At 42.8% G+C, this 21569-nt stretch overlaps 1 protein-coding gene across 8 annotated transcripts in view; it reads left to right on the top strand.

Annotated features, from left to right (window-relative positions):
* GBF1 (golgi brefeldin A resistant guanine nucleotide exchange factor 1) overlaps positions 1–21569 on the top strand; it is a 217082-nt gene that overhangs the window by 84209 nt on the left and 111304 nt on the right. For all 8 annotated transcript variants that reach the window (XM_053307405.1, XM_053307404.1, XM_053307406.1 and 5 more), the window contains exons 5-8: positions 13168–13286; positions 14544–14652; positions 15054–15114; positions 19024–19078. In XM_053307405.1, coding sequence (XP_053163380.1) covers positions 13168–13286; positions 14544–14652; positions 15054–15114; positions 19024–19078 — 344 coding nt within the window. The remainder of the gene's footprint in view (positions 1–13167; positions 13287–14543; positions 14653–15053; positions 15115–19023; positions 19079–21569) is intronic.

Here is a 21569-nt window from a genome sequence, read left to right as displayed (position 1 = left end):
ACATTAAGCTAATTGGCTTGTAATTTCCTGAATCTCTTTTTGAAAAGTGGCGTTACATTTCCTACTTTCCAGTTCTCTGGCAGAGATTCTGATTGTAGGAACAAGACACAATTTTTTTGCTAGAAGACCAGCAGTTTCATATTTGAGTTCTTTAAGAACTCTCAAGTGGATGCCCTCTGTCCCTGGTGTTGTATAATTTCTGCTTATTCAAGACTATTTAGAACATTATCTCTTGTCATCATGTCTATTTAATTCAGTTTTTCAGCCTTCCTGCCTGAGAAGCTCAGTAGAAGCCTGGGCATCTGCCCTGTATTCTCTGCAAGGAAGACAGATGCAAATAACTCATTCAGCTTCTCTGTAATCTTCATATCCTCCTTAAATGCTCCTCTTACTCCCTTATCTTTCAATACAACCTTCTCCCTGGAAGACTGCCACCTTTTTGTGTATTGAAAGAAGCTTTAGTTGTTCTTCTTGATGTTTTTAGTCATATGCTCCTCAAATTCTTTGTACACATCAAGATGGGATGGCCATAACACAAGCTCAGTTAGAATGTAAACCAACAACAAGAAAAGGTACCATCAAGTCCAGGAGGATGCCGGTATGGCCAGTGAGTGGATTCAAGGAAGCTATAAAAGGCAACCCCCCACCACCCCCAGTTCTGCTATGCTGCCTCATTGTGGTGGGGTGTGTGTTCCTGGGAGGGATGAGCGAAGTACGCTGGGAGGTATACTCTCAGTAAGGTCACGCAAAGCACGAAGGTAATCTCAGATGCTGAGCTAAAGCAAGCAGGCACCTGTACTTGGTAGCAGCGATATAGGAAGATTCTGGAGGCAGACGATCACTTCAGTGACAATAACAAAGGCATCATTTCATACTGTGCGGGAGAAAGCAATGGTAAACCACTCCTGTATTTTGCCAAGAAAACCACATGGATAGACAAAATAGAATGATTGTTGATGTAGTGCCTGATGATGGACTCCTCAGGTCGGATGGTACTCAATATGTTACTGAGGAAGAGCTGAGGATCTCTCAGAGTACCGATGGTGTTTATGACACTGTTAGATTAAAGCCTTTTGGATGTCTAGCAGTGGATGTTGCCATGCAGGAAAAGAAAATCCAAAGCTGCAAAGACAGAATTACAGTGGGAACATGGAATGTAAGCAGCATGAATATGGGAAAGCTCAACACAGTGAAAGATGAAATGAATCTACTACAGATTGACATCTTGGGCATCAGTGAATTGAAATGGACTGGAATAGTACACTTTCAGTCAGAAAATCATACTCTTTACTACTCAGACACAAAAAACAAAGAAAGAACAGTATTGCTTTCGTAGTCAGGAAGGATATAGCAATGACAGTATATGGGTGCAATGCGGAGAGTGACAGACTAATGTCAATTAGATTTTGTGGACAACCCTCTAATATGACAGTTATTCAAGACTATGCCCCGACAACTGATGCAGAAGAAGCGGAACTGTGCGAAGAGGCACCTTTTAACGTGGTGATTCTCTTTATTTAGCAGGGGGAGAGTAACTGGCCCTATCTACCAGTGCCTGTTGCTGGTGTCTCTTATGTTTCTTTTTAGGTTGTGAGCCCTTCGGGGACAGGGATACATATTATTTATTTGTTATTTCTCTGTGTAAACTGCCCTGAGCCATTTTTGGAAGGGCAGTATAGAAATCGAATGAATGAATGAGTTTCCCCCTAAATTTCAGTCATGCAAGCAAGATGTGCTGCTGGTGGTTGGAGACTGGAATGCCAAAGTTGGAAATGGTAAGGAGGAAAACACAGTCAGACTATATGGCCTAGGAAACAGAAATGAAGCAGGAGAACAACTTATTAGTTTCTGCTGTGCCAGTGATCTCTTCACTGCAAACACATTCTTCAAACAACCAAAGTTCTGCCTATATACATGGACATCACCAGATGGAGTACACAGAAATCAAATTGATTACATTATTGGTGCAAGGAGGTGGATATAACAGCAAAGACGTGGCTGGGGGCCAATTGTGGAACAGATCACGAACTGCTCATGTGCAAGTTCCAAGTCAAGCTAAAGTGGAAAAACAAAGCTATCCAGTTTCTACAATATGATCTTGAGAATATACCCACAATTTTTGGGGAGAACATGAGGAACCGGTTTGAAGTTCTGAACCTCATAGATACTGAACCAGAGGAACTGTGGAATGAAATCAAAGATGTTAAGGAAGAATGTGAAAAGAGACTGCCAAAGACCAAGAAACAGAAGAAAGCAAAATGGATGTTAGAACAGTCAGTGGAAATTGCCAAGAAAAGGAGAGAAGCCAAAGTCAAGAAAGATAAAGACCTCAAGAAAGAACTTAATAGGGAATTTCAGAAAGTTGTTAGAAAAGAAACAAGGAACAGTACTATAATGTCATCTGTGAAGACCCTGAGGATGGAAATAGACACGGAAAAACAAGGAAAGTTTTCCAAAAGGACTCAGAAGGAGGTTCCAACCTTGAACTGTTATGTTAAGGGATGCGAAAGGACAGATAGTAACTGATTCAGAGAAGATCAAACAGAGATGGAAGGAGTATACTGACAATCTGTACAGCAGGGACGTCAGCATCCAAGATACTTTAGAAGATACTCCCTAGTTGTGACACTTGAGGGTTTACTTGCATGAACACTTCACTTCGGATCTTGCCACATCATTTCAATAGGGTTTAGGTTGGGACTTTGACTTGGCCACTCCAAAACATGAAATCTCTTCTTCTTCAGCCATTCTGTGGTAGACAGACTTACCACAGTTTAAGTTAATTAGCTTAACTTAACTTAAGCTAATGTTTAGTTATTGCCTTGCTGCATGACCCACTTTTGGCTCAGTTTCATCTTTTGGACCGATGACATAGGAAACTGCCTTCTACTGAGTCAGACTATTGGTCCATCTAACTCAGTATTGCCTACATAGACTGGCAGTGGCTTCTCCAAGGTTACAGGCAGGAATCTCCCTCACCCCTATCTTAGAAATGCCAGAGACGGAATCTGGGACCTTCTGCATGCAAGCATATAGATAATCTTCCCAGAGGGGCCCCATTCCCTAAGGGGAATATCTTACAGTTCTCACATGTAGTTTCCCATTCAAATGCAAACCAGGGCAGACCCTGCTTAGCAAAGGAGACAATTCCTGCTTGCTACCACAAGACCAGCTCTCCTCCCAGGACAACTCCCTGATGTTGTCCCCTAGAATTTTAATATGCAGCTGAATTCATAGTTCCATCAATGATGGGGAGTCATCCAGGTCCTTATGCAGCAAAGCAGCCTCAAACCATGATGCCTCCACAACCATGCTTGACATTCAGGATGAGTTTCTTACTTTGGAAGGCAGTATTTAGTTTTCACCAAACAAAACATTTGTGATTGTGTCTGAAAAGTTCAATATTTGATTTATCTGTCCAGAAAGTATTATTCCAGAAACCTTGTGGGTCTTCCAAATACTCCTTGGTGAACCTGAGTCGGGCAGCAAAGTTCTTTTTAGAGAGCAGTGGTTTCTTCCTAGCTGTTCTCCCATGAACACCATTCCTATTCAGTTTCTTCCTGATGGTTGATGCAGGAACTCTCATATCAGCTGCAGAAAGAGAGGCCTTCAGATATTTAGATGTTGTTCTGGGGTTCTTTGTGAGTTTGTGGATGATTTTCCGGGTTGCTCTTGGGTTGATCTTGGCAGGATGGCTGTTCCTGTGTAGAGTCACCATAATCTTCAACTTTTTCCATTTGTAAGCTATCTGTCTGACAGTGGATGGATGGAGCCCCAAATGCTTAGAAATGGCCTTGTAACCTTGTCCAGACAGATGATCATCAACAGCTCTTTTTTGTAGGTTCTCTGGAATTTATTTTGATCATGGCATGATGAGTTCGCACTGACTGTCATAATGCAGACCAAACTCGGGGCCTTTAGGACCTTTTTATAGGACATGTTGCCCAGACCCAGTCATGAAGCTTTCCTCTGCAGGGTGGTTTACTTGTTACTCAGTTTAGTTAGGCACCTGATTGTGATTAGCCCGTTAATTGTGTTATGGACACTGAGGGTTCACTTACTGTGTCACACACTGAATTAGTCTCATTGTTCCCACTTCGTACATTATTGTGTCTCAAGAAACACAACATTGTTTAATTCATGCTCTTTTTACTGCACTAGGAAAGACTGGTTTCAGTTACACAAGGTTATCGTGGTAAAATCTTGCACTGTGATTTTCATTATTCCACTAGGGGTTCACAAACGGTTTCTCAGCACGGTACATTCTAACGGAGCTTCTGTTAGTTTCAAATCATCTCCATGTACTCTGGAGTTATTTGGCCCTTCTAACGTCCAGTGTTAGCTTCCTTTTCACCAATCCCCACATTTTTTAGAAGTTTCTTCTGAAGTCAAAATGTCCATGTTGGAATTCCTTGGCAATTATCTACTTTCATATGTGTTGAATTTGATCACATCATGGTGCCACTTAGTATCAAGTTCAGGATCACCTTTCCTCTTGTTTATTCCATGACCAGCTGTTCCAAGAGTATCTAGGATCATTTATGGTATCTAGGAAGTTGGTCTCTTTTGTCATTTGGTCCAGAGGTGGAAGTTTGGGATGGTTTACAAAATGCGGGTGGGGGGGAAGAGACCTGAATTGGAATTCACCCTATGGTGGGTAATTATTACAATATTTTGTAACTAGCTGAACCAGCACAGAGCATCTGTGCGGTAGTTCACTTCCTTTTGGGGGTTAGTTGGGAGAATTTGTTTGGCTGGTCCTCCCACAGCTCTCTCACTCGCTCTGCCCCCCCACAACAGCTCTCTTGCTCGCTCTGCCCCCCCTCGCTCTGTCTCTCCCCCCACAATGCCTCTCTCGCTCTGTCTCTCCCCCCGCGCGCATCTCTTGCAAGCGGCGTCGCTCCCCCCGCGCACCTCTCTTGCAAGCGCCGTCGCTCCCCCCCGCGCACCTCTCTTGCAAGCGCCGTCGCTCCCCCCTGCGCGCCTCTTTCGCAAGCGCCGTCGCTCCCCCCCGTGTGCCTCTCTCGCAAGCGCCGTCGCTCCCTCCCGTGCCAGGATGCCCATTCTTTTGGGGAACGGCCACCACGGTTGCCGGGCCCAGGCCCGCCAGCGTGGGCTGGCCAATTCTCCTTTTCCTGGGTGTGCCAGCCAATCAGGCGCCTCCGTAGCCCAGCCAATTGGCTGGGCTGCCAGGACACATTTTCCCCAGGCACACCTAGGAGAAATATATTTATATAGATATTTTCATTATGTGATGTATTCACAATAATATGTCATCCATTATTACAATATTTTCTCCCTTTAGATGCCTTTCTGAATTTTTTCCAACTTCAGGTCACCCTCAGCATTTTGATCAGGAGGGTAATGGCACATCCCTAATAATTTTCTTTTCAAGTCTGTTATTAACACCTACAATATTGCTGTGGAGAACTCGGGTAATCCTAGGCTTTCTTGTTTGTTAGAGCCTATCCCTTTTAACATACAGCATTGCACCAATCCCAATGCACTTCTCCCTGACCTTTCTATAGAGTATGTATCCAGGAATAACTGTGTCACACTGGTTCTCATTGTTTCACCAAGTTTCCATTATGCCCACTGTATGTTTTCATTTGCAGCTAAGGACTCCAGCTCACCTAGTTGGCGTGGAGGCTTCTGGCATTGCTATATAAACATCTATATATTGTGTTCCTTTGCAGGTGTCGTTTTGTGCTATTTCCCTTATGATCTTTTGACATCTTTGACTGTCTTTCATAACCTTCTGTTAGTTGTATTCTGTCTCTGACTGGATGATAGGTAACATTACAGCCTCATGCCTTATGATGATGTTTCCCGAACCAATTGTTGCCCAGCTCCTGTTAGCTTTCTCACAGGGGTAGTTATTTTATGGTGTGTTATAACAGATTGGACTAAGAGCTGTAAATATAACTCTTTAACTAGAAGAGTCCTATGTTGTCTTGTGTTTTGTGTGTACCCAAGTTAACTGTTACCTAGGTAGTGTCCTGGCTTTACAAACTTGGTTATCAACAGTATTGAATAAGAATTAATGAAGGCTTGTCTGTTCGTTTGATGATGATTAAAAATCTAGTGGGTCTGAGCACATCTAGTTGTATCAAATGGCCTGGCTAAATACAATTGACTCTTTAATGTGGTCTGTGGAAACTGCCAGCATGTAGGCATGAGTAGTAGTCAGTAAGTTTTTCATGAAATGTGCTTTGAAGGTGGATTTAAACAAACAGTGGTATCTTGGAAATTAATGCTAGTGCTGATATAAGAAATACTTAGTTTGATTGTGGGATAGAATGAATTGAAATTATAACGGCATTCTTTAAGTGATTCCTCATCATGAGTCCAGATAAGGAAAATATCCTAGATTAACCTTAGATATAATTGGGAACCTTTAAACATGTATCTGGAAAACATTCCAAATTAACCATAAACAGATTAGCATATTGTGGCCCCAGGAGCATGCCCATTGTACTGCCATAGGTTTGAAGGTAAAATTTATCTGAGAAAGCAAAACAGTTGTAAGTGAACAAAGCATGACTATATTTCAGTCATTTTTCTGTTAGTGTGTCTGGAAGGTTATTGGTATTAGCCATCATTCCATCTTAATGTGGGATGTTTGTGTAAGCAATTCCACTTCTAAAGTTGCAAAGATAGTTGTATCTGTATCTGGGAGTTTTTTTAAATGGTTTCGAGTTTGAGGAAATCAGTGGTATCAGCTGATGGGAGGATTCTCCCACCTATGGTGAGAGAATAGTGCCCACAAAATTGGGTATACCCTCGGTCAAGATACATGGGATAATGGGGCATAATAGGATCTTTTTTATTTTTTATTTTATTTATATACCGCCCTTCCAAAACTGGCTCAGGGCGGTTCAGTTAGTCTGAGTGTTATCTCTTGCTTTACAATTGATTCATAACACTTGATTAACGCAGCTAATAAAAAAATAAAAACAGTTTCTATTTTGAAAGGAATTACTATATATGTTGAAAACTAAGCTATCAACATTGGCACTTATTGCTGGAGCACCAAACATTTGAAGACAATGCACTGCCAGATAATTTATTTTTTGCTGAGATAGGACCACTCATCATTCTAACACTGAGAATGGTCCAATTACTAAGGACAATTAAAATAATTGAAACAGGTTGGTCATGAACTTAAATCCCATTAATTAATCCCATTAATTTCAATAGCATTTCATCATGACTGACTTAATCTGGGTCCTCCTGCCCTTGTGTTGCTAGTTACAATGCAAGTCTAATTTTATTTTATTTTATTTATTACACTTTTATACCTCCCCATACACGTGTCTCTGGGTGGTTCACAATGATAAAACAGTTAAAACACATATAAAAACATGCAAAAACAATTAAAAACTAACAATTTAAAAATCAATCACAGAATTAAAACCTATACATTATTAAGAAGCTGAAAAGGCCTTAGTAAAAAGATGGATTTTTGATTTTTTTTAAAAAATTGTCAGAGACGAGGAGGATCGTATCTCAGTCCCTGCTAACTGGGCAAAGAGGCACCTTTTACCGTGGTGATTCTCTTTATTTAGCAGGGGGAGAGTAACTGGCCCTATCCACCCCCAGCACAGTACTTCCAGTGACTGTTGCTGGTGTCTATCTTATGTTTCATTTTAGAATGTGAGCCCTTTGGGGACAGGGAGCCATCTTATTTATTTATTGTTTCTCTTTGTAAACCACCCTGAGCTATATTTGGAAGGGCGGTGTAGAAATCGAAGAACAGGCGACGATGAACTGCACGGCTTTTGACTTAAACACCTAACAAGCCTTCATAAACAACTATCAAAACAGTTCAATCACATGTTGCAAGGAGGTGATATTGAACAATGGCTAACAATTGGGAAAACTCATCCCATAATGAAAGACCCAGCAAAAGGTGCAGTTCCAAGTAATTGTAGACCGATAATCTGCCTGCCAACCATGTTCAAATTATTAACTGGAATAATAGCAGATGAAGTGATGCAACACTTATTAACTAACAAACAGCTTCCAGTTGAACAGAAAGGAAATTGCCCATACACCAGAGGCACAAAAGACCAACTGCTGATTGACAAAATGATTTTAGAAAATTGCAAGAGAAGAAAAACCAATCTAAGTGTTGCATGGATTAACTACAAGAAAGCCTTTGACTCATTGCCTCACAAATGGATACTTTGTTTAGAAACGTTTAGAAACGTTTAGAAACATGGATAAATGTTTAGAAACAACTGGTGTCAGCAAAAACATTCAGATATTTATTAAAAAAGCAATGCGCATGTGGAGTACACAGTTAACAATCAATGGCGAGACACTTGGACAGGTTAGTATTAGAAGAGGCATTTTCCAAGGGGACTCACTATCCCCTCTGTTGTTTGTAATCGCCATGACCCCACTTTCACAAATACTCAAAAAAACAGGCCTTGGATACCAAACATCTAAAACATCAAGTCAAATCAACCGTCTGCTGTACATGGACGATCTGAAGTTGTATGGAAAGTCCCAGTCACTGCTAAACACTGTCCGTATATTCAGTAGCGATATAGCAATGGAATTTGGACTAGACAAGTGTGCTGCATTAATAATGAACAGAGGAAAAATAACAAAAACAGAAGGAATAGAACTACCCAATGGAAGCAAGATCAAGAACCTGGAAGAGAAAGAACATTACAAATACTTGGGCATTCTCCAGGCTGATAACATTGCACACACTGATGTTAAAAGAAAAATTGGAAGTGAATACATCAGGAGAGTTAGAAAAATCCTCAAGTCCAAACTCAATGGCGGGAACACCATACAAGCCATAAACACCTGGGCTATTCCTGTTATCAGATACAGTGCAGGAATAATAGACTGGACCCAGGCAGAGCTAGAGATGCTAGATCGTAAGACCAGGAAAATCATGACCATCAATCATGCTCTGCACCCCCGCAGTGTTGTTGATAGGCTATACCTCCCTCGCAGCTCAGGTGGAAAAGGGATGCTGCAATCCATCATACAGCAGAGGAGGAGAAAGAGGCCTTGAAGAATATATCAAGGACAGTGAAGAAGATGCACTTCAAATGGTCAATAACGCAAAACTATTTAACACCAATGAAAGAAAGCAGGCCTACAAGAAAGAACAAGTCAAGAACTGAGCAGAAAAATGGAGAAATAAGCCCGTGCATGGTCAATATTTGCACAATATAATTGGAAAATCAGACATCACCAAGACCTGGCAATGGCTTAAGAATGGCAACTTGAAGAAAGAAACAGAGGGTTTAATACTGGCTGCACAAGAACAGGCACTAAGAACAAATGCAATAAGAGCAAAAGTAGAAAAATCTACCACAAACAGCAAGTGCCGCCTTTGTAAAGAAGCAGATGAAACCGTAGACCACCTAATCAAATGTTGTAAAAAAATCGCACAGACTGACTACAAACAAAGGCATGACAAGGTAGCAAGGATGATACACTGGAACATCTGCAAAAAATACAAGCTACCTGTAGCCAAACATTGGTGGGACCATCAAATTGAAAAAGTTGAAGAAAATGAAGATGTAAAAATATTATGGGACTTCCGACTACAAACAGACAAACATCTGCCACACAATCCACCAGATATAACTGTAGTCGAGAAGAAAGAAAAACAAGTCAAAATAATCGACATAGCAATACCAGGGGATAGCAGAATAGAAGAAAAAGAAATAGAAAAAAATAAGAAAATACAAAGATCTACAAATTGAAATTGAAAGGCTGTGGCAGAAAAAGACCAAAGTAATCCCAGTGGTAATTGGCGCCCTGGGTGCAGTTCCAAAAGACCTTGAAGAGCACCTCAGCACCATAGGGGCCAAAGAAATCACCATCAGCCAATTACAAAAAGCAGCTTTACTGGGAATGGCCTATATTCTGCGACAATATGTATAACAGCAAAAACATTGATAATAAAATTCAGCCATCCCAGGTCTTTGGGAAGGACTCAATGTCTGGATAAAAGAAACCAGTCAATAACACCTGTCTGACTGTGTGTGTAAATAAATAAATAAATAAATATAGGGAGCACTTTCCATAGTCCCAGGGCAGCAACCGAGAAGGCCCGTCTCCATGTGTATCCACCAGACGGACCTCCAGAGACGACTGCAATGGACGGTGGAGCTCATAGTGAAGAAGACGTTTTCTCAAATACCCAGGGCCTAAGCCGTTTAGGGCTTTATAAGTTATAATTAGCACTTTGTATTTTGCCTGGAAACCTATAGGCAGCCAGTGTAATTCCATCAACAGAGGTGTAATGTGGTCTCTCCGAGATGACCCAGAGACCAACCTGGCTGCCGCATTCTGAACCATCTGAATTTTCCAGACTGTGTACAAAGGCAGCCCCACATAGAGCGCATTACAGAAGTCAAGTCTGGAGGTTACCAACAAATGTCCCACTGTTTTGAGGTCATTGATCTTGAGAAACGAGTGCAGCTGGCGTATCAGCCGAAGCTGATAAAAAGCACCCCTGGCCACCGCCTCAACCTGAGAAACCAGGGACTGCGGACCTGTTCTAGATGGGGTCACACTTCCCCAAAAGGAACAGATAGATCAAAATAGTCTCTGGAATTCTGACCCCGCACAATAAGTACCTCTGTCTTATCTGGATTCAGCTTCAGTTTATTCTCCCTCATCCAGCCCATTACTGCTTCCAGACAGGCATTTAGGGAGGATATGCCAACTCCTTGAAGAAGTTGACATGGAGAAGTAGATCTGGGTGTCATCAGCATACTGGTAACACCCAGCTCCAAATCCCCTGATGATCTCTCCTAGCGGTTTCGTGTAGATATTAAAAAGCATTGAAGAAAGAATGGAGCCTTGAGGGACACCATACTTAAGTTCAGATTTTGAAGAGCAACAAACTCCAATCGACACCATCTGGAATCTGTCCGAGAGGTAGGAGCGGAACCACTGTAAAACAGTGCCTCCCATCCCCAACACCCTCAGACGTTCCAAAAGGATACTATGGTCAATAGTACCAAAAGCCGCTGAGAGATCCAAAAGGACCAACAGAGTCCTACTTCCTCTGTCAATTCCCTATTGGAGATCATCCATCAGGCTGACCAAGGCAGGCTCCACCCCATAGCCCGCCCAAAAACCAGTTTGAAATGGGTTTAGATAATCAGTTTCCTCCAAGACTTTCTGGAGCTGAGAGGCCACCACCCTCTCAATTACCTTGCCCAGCCATGGGAGGTTGGAAACAGGCCTATAATTGCTCAACTCTGAGGGATCTAACGCAGGCTTTTTAAAAAGAGGTCTAATAATTGCCTCCTTAAGACAAGGAGGCATCCTGTTCTCCCTTAGAGAGGCATTTATGATTTCTACCAGGCCGCCTACAACAGCCTCCCTGCTAGATAGAACAAGCCATGTTGGGCAAGGGTTAAGAGAGCAAGTGGTAGGCCTCACCGCTCCAAGCAGCTTGTCCACATCCTCAGGAGTCACAAACTGAAACTGATCCAGTCGAGCCACATAAGAGGAGTTTTCAGACACCTCCAGTTCAGACATCAAATTAATTGTGGAGTCTTTGTCTTAGACAGCCCGAATCCGAGAGACTTTATCTGCAAAAAATTCTTTAAACACATCACAGCGGATAACTGATGACTCCAAATTCTAGTTCATGGGATGGGGGGCAGATACTAGTCCCCTCACAACCCTGAACAACTCTGCCGGACGTGAACTCGCAGAGGTAATACCGGCAGAAAATAACTGCTTCTTTGCTGCATGTTTTGCCTGAGCATAGATCTTTAAATGTGTTCTATGTCGTAATTTGTCGGATTCGCATCGAGTCTTTCTCCACATGAGCTCCAGTTGCCTACCTTGCCGCTTCAGCCCCTGTAGATCTTCCATTTACCAAGGGGCCAATTTTGAAGCAGGTCGGAGGGGACACTTAGGAGCAATTGTGTCTACTGCCCTGGTGAGCAAGTTGTTCCAATACTCAACCAGGGCATCAACAGGATCACCAGCAGAGCTAACATTAAATCTCTCCAAGGCTTCTTGGAATCCTACCGGATCCAGTAACCTCTTCAGGTGGACCATTCTAATAGGCCCGTCATTCCTGTGAAAGTGGAAAGCGGTTGTAAGTCCAACCTTAACCAGATGGTGGTCCGTCCATGACAACGGGGAGATCGTAGGAGTCCCCACCCACGGAACACCACCCTGATCAGAGTAAAAGACCAAATCAAGCGTGTGACCTGCAGTGTGCGTCAGTCCAAAGACCACTTGGGATAGGCCCATAGTTGTCATGGCCAATATGATCTCCTGAGCTGCCCCGGACAAATTGGTCCCAAAATGAACATTGACATCCCCCAGCACCAAAAGTCTGGGAGACTCCAACGCAAGTTCCACGACCAAGTCCATGAGCTCAGTAAGGGATTCTTTTGGGCAGCGGGGTGATCGGTACACCAACAGAAGTCCCAATCTATCCCTGGTCCCCAAAATCAAGTACACACATTCAGTATGGTCCAATAACCTAACAGGGACCCTGGTAAGGGAGATGTTACCCTTATAGACCACAGCCACTCCAGATCCCTGCCCACATCCCCTCACCTGCTCCTCTCAGAATATCCTGGAGGGAGAAGCTGAGCCGAAACTGGGCCACTGGCCTCCCCCAACCAAGTCTCAGTAATACATACCAGGTCAGCCCCTTCATCCATAATCAAATCACGGATGACTTCAGATTTATTTTGGACCAACCTGGCATTGCAGAGAAGCAGGATAAGGTTATGTGGGTTGTTGGCAGTGCTCCCTGAGGTCAGAGAGCTGGCAGGACAACCAGAAGCGGGGGCAGCAATTAAATTTCTGACCACCCTTCCCCTGGAACGGCCTGTTGACCTGACAATGTTATTCCTTCTATTCCCCACCACCACTGGGATAGCTGCCCCACATTCAATAGCGCCCCCATCTCCTCATCTCCAGATGAACCCAAACACATTTTAGCAATTTCAGGCCAGTTCTAAAAACAGTTAAACAGAAGCTCTACTGTTGAACAGCTCCTCCCCAATCTAATTATTTTCAATGAATGAGAATGTTATTTTCAATGAATGAGAAGGGAAAATAACACCTTGCAAATTGGGGGCGGGGGTGAATTTTGCACTGGACACAGGTTACCTCTCATCATGACAAAAATTCTCCTCTGTTGTACAGATTCTAACCATGAGGGTACAGCTGAAGGAATGGAGAACATGGCAGATGCTGTCACACATGCGCGCTTTGTGGGCACAGACCCTGCGAGTGATGAGGTGGTCCTGATGAAAATCTTGCAGGTATGTGGAGCAAATACTGACATAAACGGTAGTGTCCTATATATTCTGATTCATGGAGACTAGAGAAAGGGGAAAGGAGTTCTATGACTCTACTGCTGATTTCTTTATCAACGTTATTTTTATATAGCTCACGTATCTTGGCTAAAAGCTTTTTTGATGTAAATAACCTAATTGGAGATGTCACAAATCGAGAAGTGCAGGCACCCACCCCAATAACTCTGCTTGTGTGTGTGTGTGTGTGTGTGTGTGTGTGTGTTTGTCTCCTTCCCTCTTGCCCTGCTCCCCCCTTCCCCCCCTTCCATCTCTCCAACAGTCATTGGATACTGCTGCTGGTATTGCTGCTGCTTTGATGACAGTAGCTATGCTCCTGTTGCATGGACTTATTTTCAAAGCCCTACCTTCTTTTGCTCTTCTAATCACTCCCCTCTCTACCCGCTGCTTTGCTGAGACCCTGGAGGAAAAAAACTACTGGGACTGTGTCCCTGCCCAGCCCTGCAGCACACTACACCACTGAATAATCTTTAATTGGTCTCAAGCAGGGGCGACGGCACAGGGGAGGGGCAGTGAGAAGTACTTTTTAAAAGTCCTTACCAGAGATACCCCTGGCATTTAGAAACTGTGGGGAGCAGTGTCTCGCAGCTCCGCCTCCCATCTGGTGGCAGCTCCGCCTCCCATCTGGTGGCAGCTCCGCCTCCCATCTGGTGGCAGCTCCGCCTCCCATCTGGTGGCAGCTCCGCCTCCCATCTGGTGGCAGCCCCGCCTCCCATCTGGTGGCAGCCACAGCACATGCACAGAGGCCAGGTGAGTGCAATTGGTGGGGCAGCCGCCGTGCAGGATGCCAGATGAGGCACAACTGTTCCCTGTGGCTTCCAAGTGCCAGTGGTATTGCCGGTAAGGATTTAAAAAGGTAATCCTCTCTGCCCTCTACCCCGTTCCACCGCCACTGGTCTCAAGTAGGGATTATTAATCTGCTTGCCACTGTCTCAAGTAGGGATTATTTATCTGCTGTAGCCAAAGTCAGGGCTTCTGTAATAGTGGAAGGGTGTGAAATCCAGCTGTATTTCATGTCAAAGTGTGGTTTGATTTAACATAAATGAATAAGAGTAATTGTAAAGATGTTATGCAAGATTGCTTTTCTCCCACCTTCCCTTCAGTTGAAGTTGTCAAATGTTCCTCTGCTATTGTTATGTACGTTTCCTACTGAAGTAGGAATGTCACTGTGATATTTCGTTATGTGTTGACTTGTTTTTCTTTCAGGTCCTGAGGACTCTTCTGCTCACTCCAGTTGGAGCTCATCTTACCAATGAGTCAGTGTGCGAAATCATGCAATCCTGCTTCCGTATATGTTTTGAGATGAGGCTTAGTGGTAGGTTTTCCAAGCAAGCAAATCCCGAACATTCATGGGTCATTAATGGTTTCCAGTAAATGACAAGAGTCCTGTCTGCAATATGACCATGCGCTAGAGTGCAGACAAGCATAAAGTATGCATAATCTGTGCAGTTGAGTTTCCACAGCTTAATAAGAAAAAAAATGAGGGGTTCCTATATCACTTTCTGCTCAGTTGCTTGTGCCCCCCCGCCCTTTCAGCTCTTTAGCGCCACTTAGTGTACTTTTGCACATTTTGCTGCACAGCTGAGGCTGGAGCTGGTTTTAATAAATTTTCAGTAATCCTTTGTAAACAATGCTTGGAGGGGAGTCTACTTGGAGAAGCCTCTAGATAATATCACACCGAGTAATGACACCTGTGTTATTTGTTTTTGTCTTCAGAGTTATTGAGAAAATCTGCAGAGCACACTCTGGTCGACATGGTGCAGCTGCTCTTCACAAGGTAAACCTCTTTGTGTTTGTCTCAGCACTGCTCAGATGGTCCTTCAAGGGTAGGAAGATTCCACACTTCCAACAGGGGTGGGTGGGTGGGGGAGCATCCAGTCCAAACATTATCTGGTCCTTTGCCAGAACTAGGTATTCTCTAAGGGTGAGTTAGTGTCCCAGTGGGTGAGTTGGAGTGTGTCTCAGTATGATATTTACTGGATATTACCAGCCTAGGGCAAGCAAGAATATACTGCAGTATGAACCAGTGTCACAATAACTTTAAACCCGATACAAAATAACTAAAAATAGAGGCATCAGTCTTTTGCTACTGAATTTTGGCCTAATTAGAGACAAAAACAATTGACTGCCTCCAGAAAATAGCCAGACGTGGGCTCAAATAGCTTACAAGAGACTTTAGAGCCTCATTGTGTAAACTTGATGTTTTGATCTAGAAAAAATCCAGGAGCCTCTAGCCCCAGAAGATCTCAAAGCGACAGCAGAATATGCAGCAGAAGATGGCAGCCCTTCAGTATGAGAAGAAGGCAAGACACACCTTCTATTGTGTCATTGGCTGTTTCTCATATCGAAAGATCACCACCTCCTGCATGTTTTACTCTCCTGGATGTGTTTGTTAAGCTGATTCTGCTGCTCTCATTGCATATGTGCTATCATGTAACTGGCATGTTAGCCAGTGTTAGTCATGGAAGTCACTGTGGATAGTTCAAACTCAGTGCAATACACTGCAGCCAGCAAAAGGACGAACAGAATTTTAGCAAGGATTAGGGAAGGATAGTGAAGAAACTAAAACTACTACAGTGAAGCTGCCTTATACTTGACACAACTGGTGGTACAGAACACTTAGCAAGATGATGTCAGATTAAGACTCCTTTACCTGAAAAACAGACGTGATAAGGAGAGATGAAGGAATGAATGGCTGGGTATTAAATAGCCATTTAGCCAGCCATTTAATTTAATTGGAGCCAACTCCATGTCATTGATACCCTAGTATTAATAAAAGGATTTTTCCTGTCCAGATAGTGCATATCTGAGTCCCAGGATATCTAGTCCCACCTTTTTATTTTTATCCAGAAACTTGATTGTGACATGTAATATGGATTGCAAAGGAAGATTAGGTACTTGATGTTCCTCCTTAATGTAGTACTAATTTACATCAGTTGCCCCTACTTATGGAGTTATTTATTTGTCTTGGAACACTGCACACCTGGGAAAACAAACTTGTTGTATTTACATGTCAGGGAAACTACCGTATGTCATAGTTACTGGTTTTTAAATGCTGGCTTTCCAGTCTCTCAGTTTATTCTTCTATTACCACGGTGCAGCACTTATTCCAGTAACTCAGACCAAGAATTTTACAAGAATGTTTCAGATTAATCCAAAGTAGAATGAGTATTACTTGACTGGCAGAGTGTTTGCTATATGGAATCGGGGCACATAATGCAGTCTTGTTGTTAAGGCCTTGAAAGTATCTTGCTCATAATTTTTTTTACTTACCTGCTTTGGAGGGGAATGGCTTAATGGATTTTAGTATATAGAGAACATCAAAACTGTTCTAGTTATAATATTAAATGAGTTGTTAATACTTTGCCTAGTTACTACTGGAAAGATGCAGCTGAAATTTTAAACAGCGATTAAAAGCCAAACTGCTCTCTGTACAAAGGCACAGGTTTGCAGCGTCTTGGAAACCATGCTTTCTTCTATCACTTATGCTGCAAAACAGTTCCTCTCTGAAAGACAGCCCAGAGCTCTGTAGTGTATTTAATGTAAATATTTACCTAGTAATCTGAGACATCTTAATCATATTGAGTGTGACCTAACTACATGCTTCTTAATTGCAATTTCCAGATTTGATTTTAGCAATTTCAGGAAATGGGGTTATTACATCAACCTGGTAATTACAGACATTTAAACAGGACCTAAATAGACAACGAATGTTGGACATTATACATTTGCACATGGGAATAGCCAACAAGAGACTGACATGTCAGTAGAGATGGTCTGGTTGTTCCTGGAAGTGGTGGGGGATTACTGCTTTACTCCATGGTCTTGTACTTGCAGAATTCTGCAGGGTTCGATCCTGTCTCTCATGCAGCATCTCTCTTGGATGGAAGGTCATCCAGGGCTTTGGAGTAGAGGGCACACATCTTTCTCTCCTTTCTATTAGACTCTGGGGAGACTGGATGTAGGCTAGTACAGAACCTGATGCAAGCAAGATGGAATTACTGTGGATCCAGGTCTAAGTGTTCAGGCTATTCTGGGTGGACAGAAGCAGAGTCACAGCTTAGAGATATTCCTTATTCCAGTCTGCACTTGGAGGCCCAGGTGGCAAAGGTGTGACCAGGAGTGCCATTTACCAGTTTAGGCTGTAACGCCAGCTGCATTCTTTACTTCTGAGATGATTTAATCCAGGCTGGGTGATTACAACACATTCAACATTAGGGCTGCATAACTTCAGCCCTCCTGCAGATGTTGGAATACAGCTCTCATAATCCTTGACTGTTGGCCAGTATGGTTGGGGATGATGGGAGTTCTAGTCCAACATCTGCTGGAGGACTGATGTTGTGCAGCCCTTCTCTTCATGGAGCTGCCTTTGAAAAGTGTTTGACACTTTCATTGTTGCATAATGCAATGGCAAGAATCCTAACTGGAATCCATTGCAGGTAGCACATCACTCCAGTACTGTATCATCTTCATTTCCTATTTGATTTTGGGACTAACTCAAAACTTTGATATTGCTCCTTGAAGTTCTAAATGTCCTAGGATCAGAATATTGTAAGATCCATCTTCTCCCATATGAAACCACCTGCTCTCTTAGCTCTTCACCTGAGCTCCTGCTGTGACCCCTGCTGCCTTCAGAGGCTGGGTGGTTGTGTGGGAAAAGAGACCTTTTAGGAAATAGAAAATATGTGCAATACTTGCTACTTGGTTAGCAGGCAGCAAAAGGTTTACTTTTCTTATTGTAGAAGGCAGGGCCAAACAAAAACCAAACAAACTTTGATGTCTATCCCTGGGAGGCTTTCTCCTCTCTGTCTTTTGGCTCTGCCTTCCATCTGAAGAGCTATGTCTCTCTTTCTGCTTCTGAGTCCCTCCAAGGTCTCTATGGGATTATGAAGATTTGGTGCTGCTGCTTGGTGTCCATGACCATTCTAATGCTGGGACAGTCAGCCCCCAGACAGTGGCTGTTGATGGTTTTAATCCCTGAAGAGCCATCTAGATAGTAGTATATACTACTGTAGTGATGAAGCAAAGACTGGGGGCTAGTAAAGCCACCCAAATCACCATGGTTGTCAGTATTACCAGCCCCCCACCCCTTCCCACTTATGCCACAAATCATGCTGATGAGAATACTAGTACCTCTGACGATACCAATCATTGTAGTAGACTGTCCAACCGTTGGTACTGACAAATCTTTCCTATCAGCAACTTGCTTGCTGTTCTTTTCCCACTTAAAATCTAGGGCCGTTTCTCCAGTACTTCCCTTCAATACTCATAACAAAGCTTCCACCCATTTGGGGAGACTCTCTTATGTGGTTTGTGCGATTGGATATGAGTGTTTTTGAAGTTTTAAATATATTTCAGCCATGCTTGGGATAGCAATGTTGGAGCAAAAAGAGCAAATGCTTCTCTAGGACCTTTATTCCTAAAAGACCCAATCACCATTCAGGTGATCTAGCTTGATCAATCATTTTCTAAAAATGTCAGTTTGAGGCAAAACTCTGAACTTCATGTCAGTGAATATGGATTACCAAGATTGTTTTTTCTGCTTATAGTTTAGAGAGCAGGAACACTTCATACAGAGTGGACTAGTTCAGAGTTGTAATTCCATTTGAGCTGTTTGCTGCCAGAGAAAAAGAGGTCTTCTCTTACTCTCTATTGCTAATAATCCTGTCTGTTCATGTTGTTGCAGGTTACCTCAGTTTAAAGAAGAGCCTAAAAGCTATGTGGGGACTAACATAAAGAAGGTAAGACTCAAATTGATGCTTGTTCCTCTGTTGGACCCTTTCCTTTGTTTGCAGTTACTCAATTCTAGGAAACCTTTAGTTCATCAAATGAGTGCTTTTAATTGAGCAATGAGGCAAATTTAGCAATGTTTCAATCACAGCTCTGAATCTCATGCTTGCTTATCCAAGAAATGAATTTGGGTTCTGGATTTTGATACTTCCATGAGTCTGAGTACAGCCATCAGCTGTTAGATGTAACCCTGAGATTGTAGGGAAGTGTCTCCTGACAGCCAGAGCTATCACCTTCTTCTAATAATTGACATTCTCCCAGCTTCTTTTGCTTCGGTTTTTATTGTGGTTGCCCATAAATACTGTATAGTTCATATTGGTCCTGTGCCTCTATCAGTAACTGATGTGGTAGTGTTTTCTGGAGAAGGTAGGTGATTCATAGATGAAGAGGACTGAACATGGAGGTGGCATTTGATTAGAAACACATCCTTTTATTTTACATTATTCATACGAACCATTAGTGTACATTTAGTGTCTAATAATAAAAAGTCATGATTCTGAAGTAGGCATGCTTCCTTGGCATTTGTAGTTAGTTAAGGAACCAATCCTTCTTGCAGCTTCCTTTTCTTTGTGTGTTTTGAGTGGGGGACAGGTTAGGAGAATATGGGGCAGAACAGAAGGGAGGAGAGGATGGGTTTTCGGAATCTGAAGCATAGTTTGTGCTATGATTACATGCTCCTGAATGTTTTCTTCCTTGTAATATGTAAACAGGGAAGTCAATAAGAAGCATGGGGGATATTCAGATTAATAAATGCAATTGGTACAGGAGAGAAAAGGCAGTTACTGCTTTAGGCCTCCAAATCTGTATTTTGTAATTTTTTCTCTACTTTTCTGCAAGAGAGGGGCCAAGCACTGTCAGCTGAATACATGGGTTCTCCCCAGAGTACTGCATAGCTTCAGCCCTTGAAAGAGGTGTGGACTGACAATTTGCATCTACAGTGTCAGTGAAGGAAATTGTGGTAGTTTATGCTTGCAAATGTTATCCCTGTGGATGTGGGCTATGCTCCCAGGATGGGTAAGCATTTAGATGAGCTTCAGTAATTTTCTGTAAGCAAATGCTGCGTGAGAGTATATCACTAACCATCTGATGACCGCTCGCAGCTCATAGAGATTTCCGTTTCCAGTCTTATTGTCCGGCCTGTCTTTGTATTGTATGTAATAGCTTCATTCCTTGCATTGTTACATTGATTCTCTCTTTGGGTTTAGTCTTCCTTTTTACTTTTTCAAACCATACATGTGACTGTCTTTCACAGATCTCTCCATATCTCCTCAACAGACTGGACCTATGTAGTGGGGAACAGTCCAAAGCCCTGAACCAGTTAGAAAGAGTACTGCTCTTTAAGAAGCTGAAGGTCTCTCTTTCTCTCCTTCCCTTCTGCAAGCATATGTGGGTGGTAGTTATGTGTTGTAGCTTTCCTTCCTGTTTCTTATGCAGCATGGCTTTGCGGGAGAGTGCATGCAGCAAACTGTGCTTCTGTCTGGGATAACATTGGGAGGAAGACTTTCCCCCGCAATGCTATCCCTGTTATATTTCCCTTTATATAGTGAGGAAAAGAGTAATGATTCTAATGTGGCATATAAAGCATCAGAAATGCTCTAATCAAAACATGGAGAGAAGACCTAGAGTATGTAAGACTAGGGATGGCAGTGGCCAATGTTAAAGCTACACTCTGTTAGTAATAGCTTGAAAGCTATTGTTTTGTGTATTCTATCAGATGTTTTGCACAAATGAAGGACGGTAGCCACTCAATTTAAAGGTAGGAGGTTGGCTGCAGTTTTAAGTTGTTGTGAGCCACCCTGAGCAGTACTGAGCTAAAGCTAATATATTGTGAGCTGTCATGCATTGCATAAGGTTAGGGTAGAAACCATAATTAAACATAGGAAAGGCTAAACATTTTCCTAAACATTTTCATAAATGTATTCATCGAATCCATGATTTGTCTGTCTTCATATCAGTCAGCCACACCTCTGCAAAGTGGTTTAGCAAGAACTAGGTTTTGTTTCCAAACTCTGATTGTGAATTTGGGGTGTGGTGTGGGTGGTGGACTGTGACTGTGGGGATTCCATCTCTCTCTCTACGTTCCCTATGTAGTTGCATCCCAGTTTTGAGCAGTTGTGGTAAGGAGCCATAATGCCCCTGCAGTGTTGTTGTCCCACTTGCAAGTGGAAAAATTGAGTCGTAATGACATTTGCCAACATAACAAACAGTAAAGAGAGAGACCAGTAGTGATGGTGCCATCTTCCTCAACCCCCCTCCAAGATTTCCCTCTTGGAACAGCACTATATAATCACAGTATAATTCCAAAGGGACTTCTGTGGGGTGAGTGGGGCGGGGGGGAGATTCTTGCTGGGATTATCACTGCCTCTGTAAAACAAGTGGGGGCAATAAAAGGTGACTTGTTCTCTGCTGCTTCAGACGACAAAACTAGATTCTGCATGGTCT

The sequence above is a fragment of the Hemicordylus capensis genome, chromosome 3, assembly GCF_027244095.1.
Source record: "Hemicordylus capensis ecotype Gifberg chromosome 3, rHemCap1.1.pri, whole genome shotgun sequence".
In the NCBI taxonomy this organism is placed as follows: domain Eukaryota; kingdom Metazoa; phylum Chordata; class Lepidosauria; order Squamata; family Cordylidae; genus Hemicordylus; species Hemicordylus capensis.
This window is presented reverse-complemented; position numbering and strand designations above follow the sequence as displayed.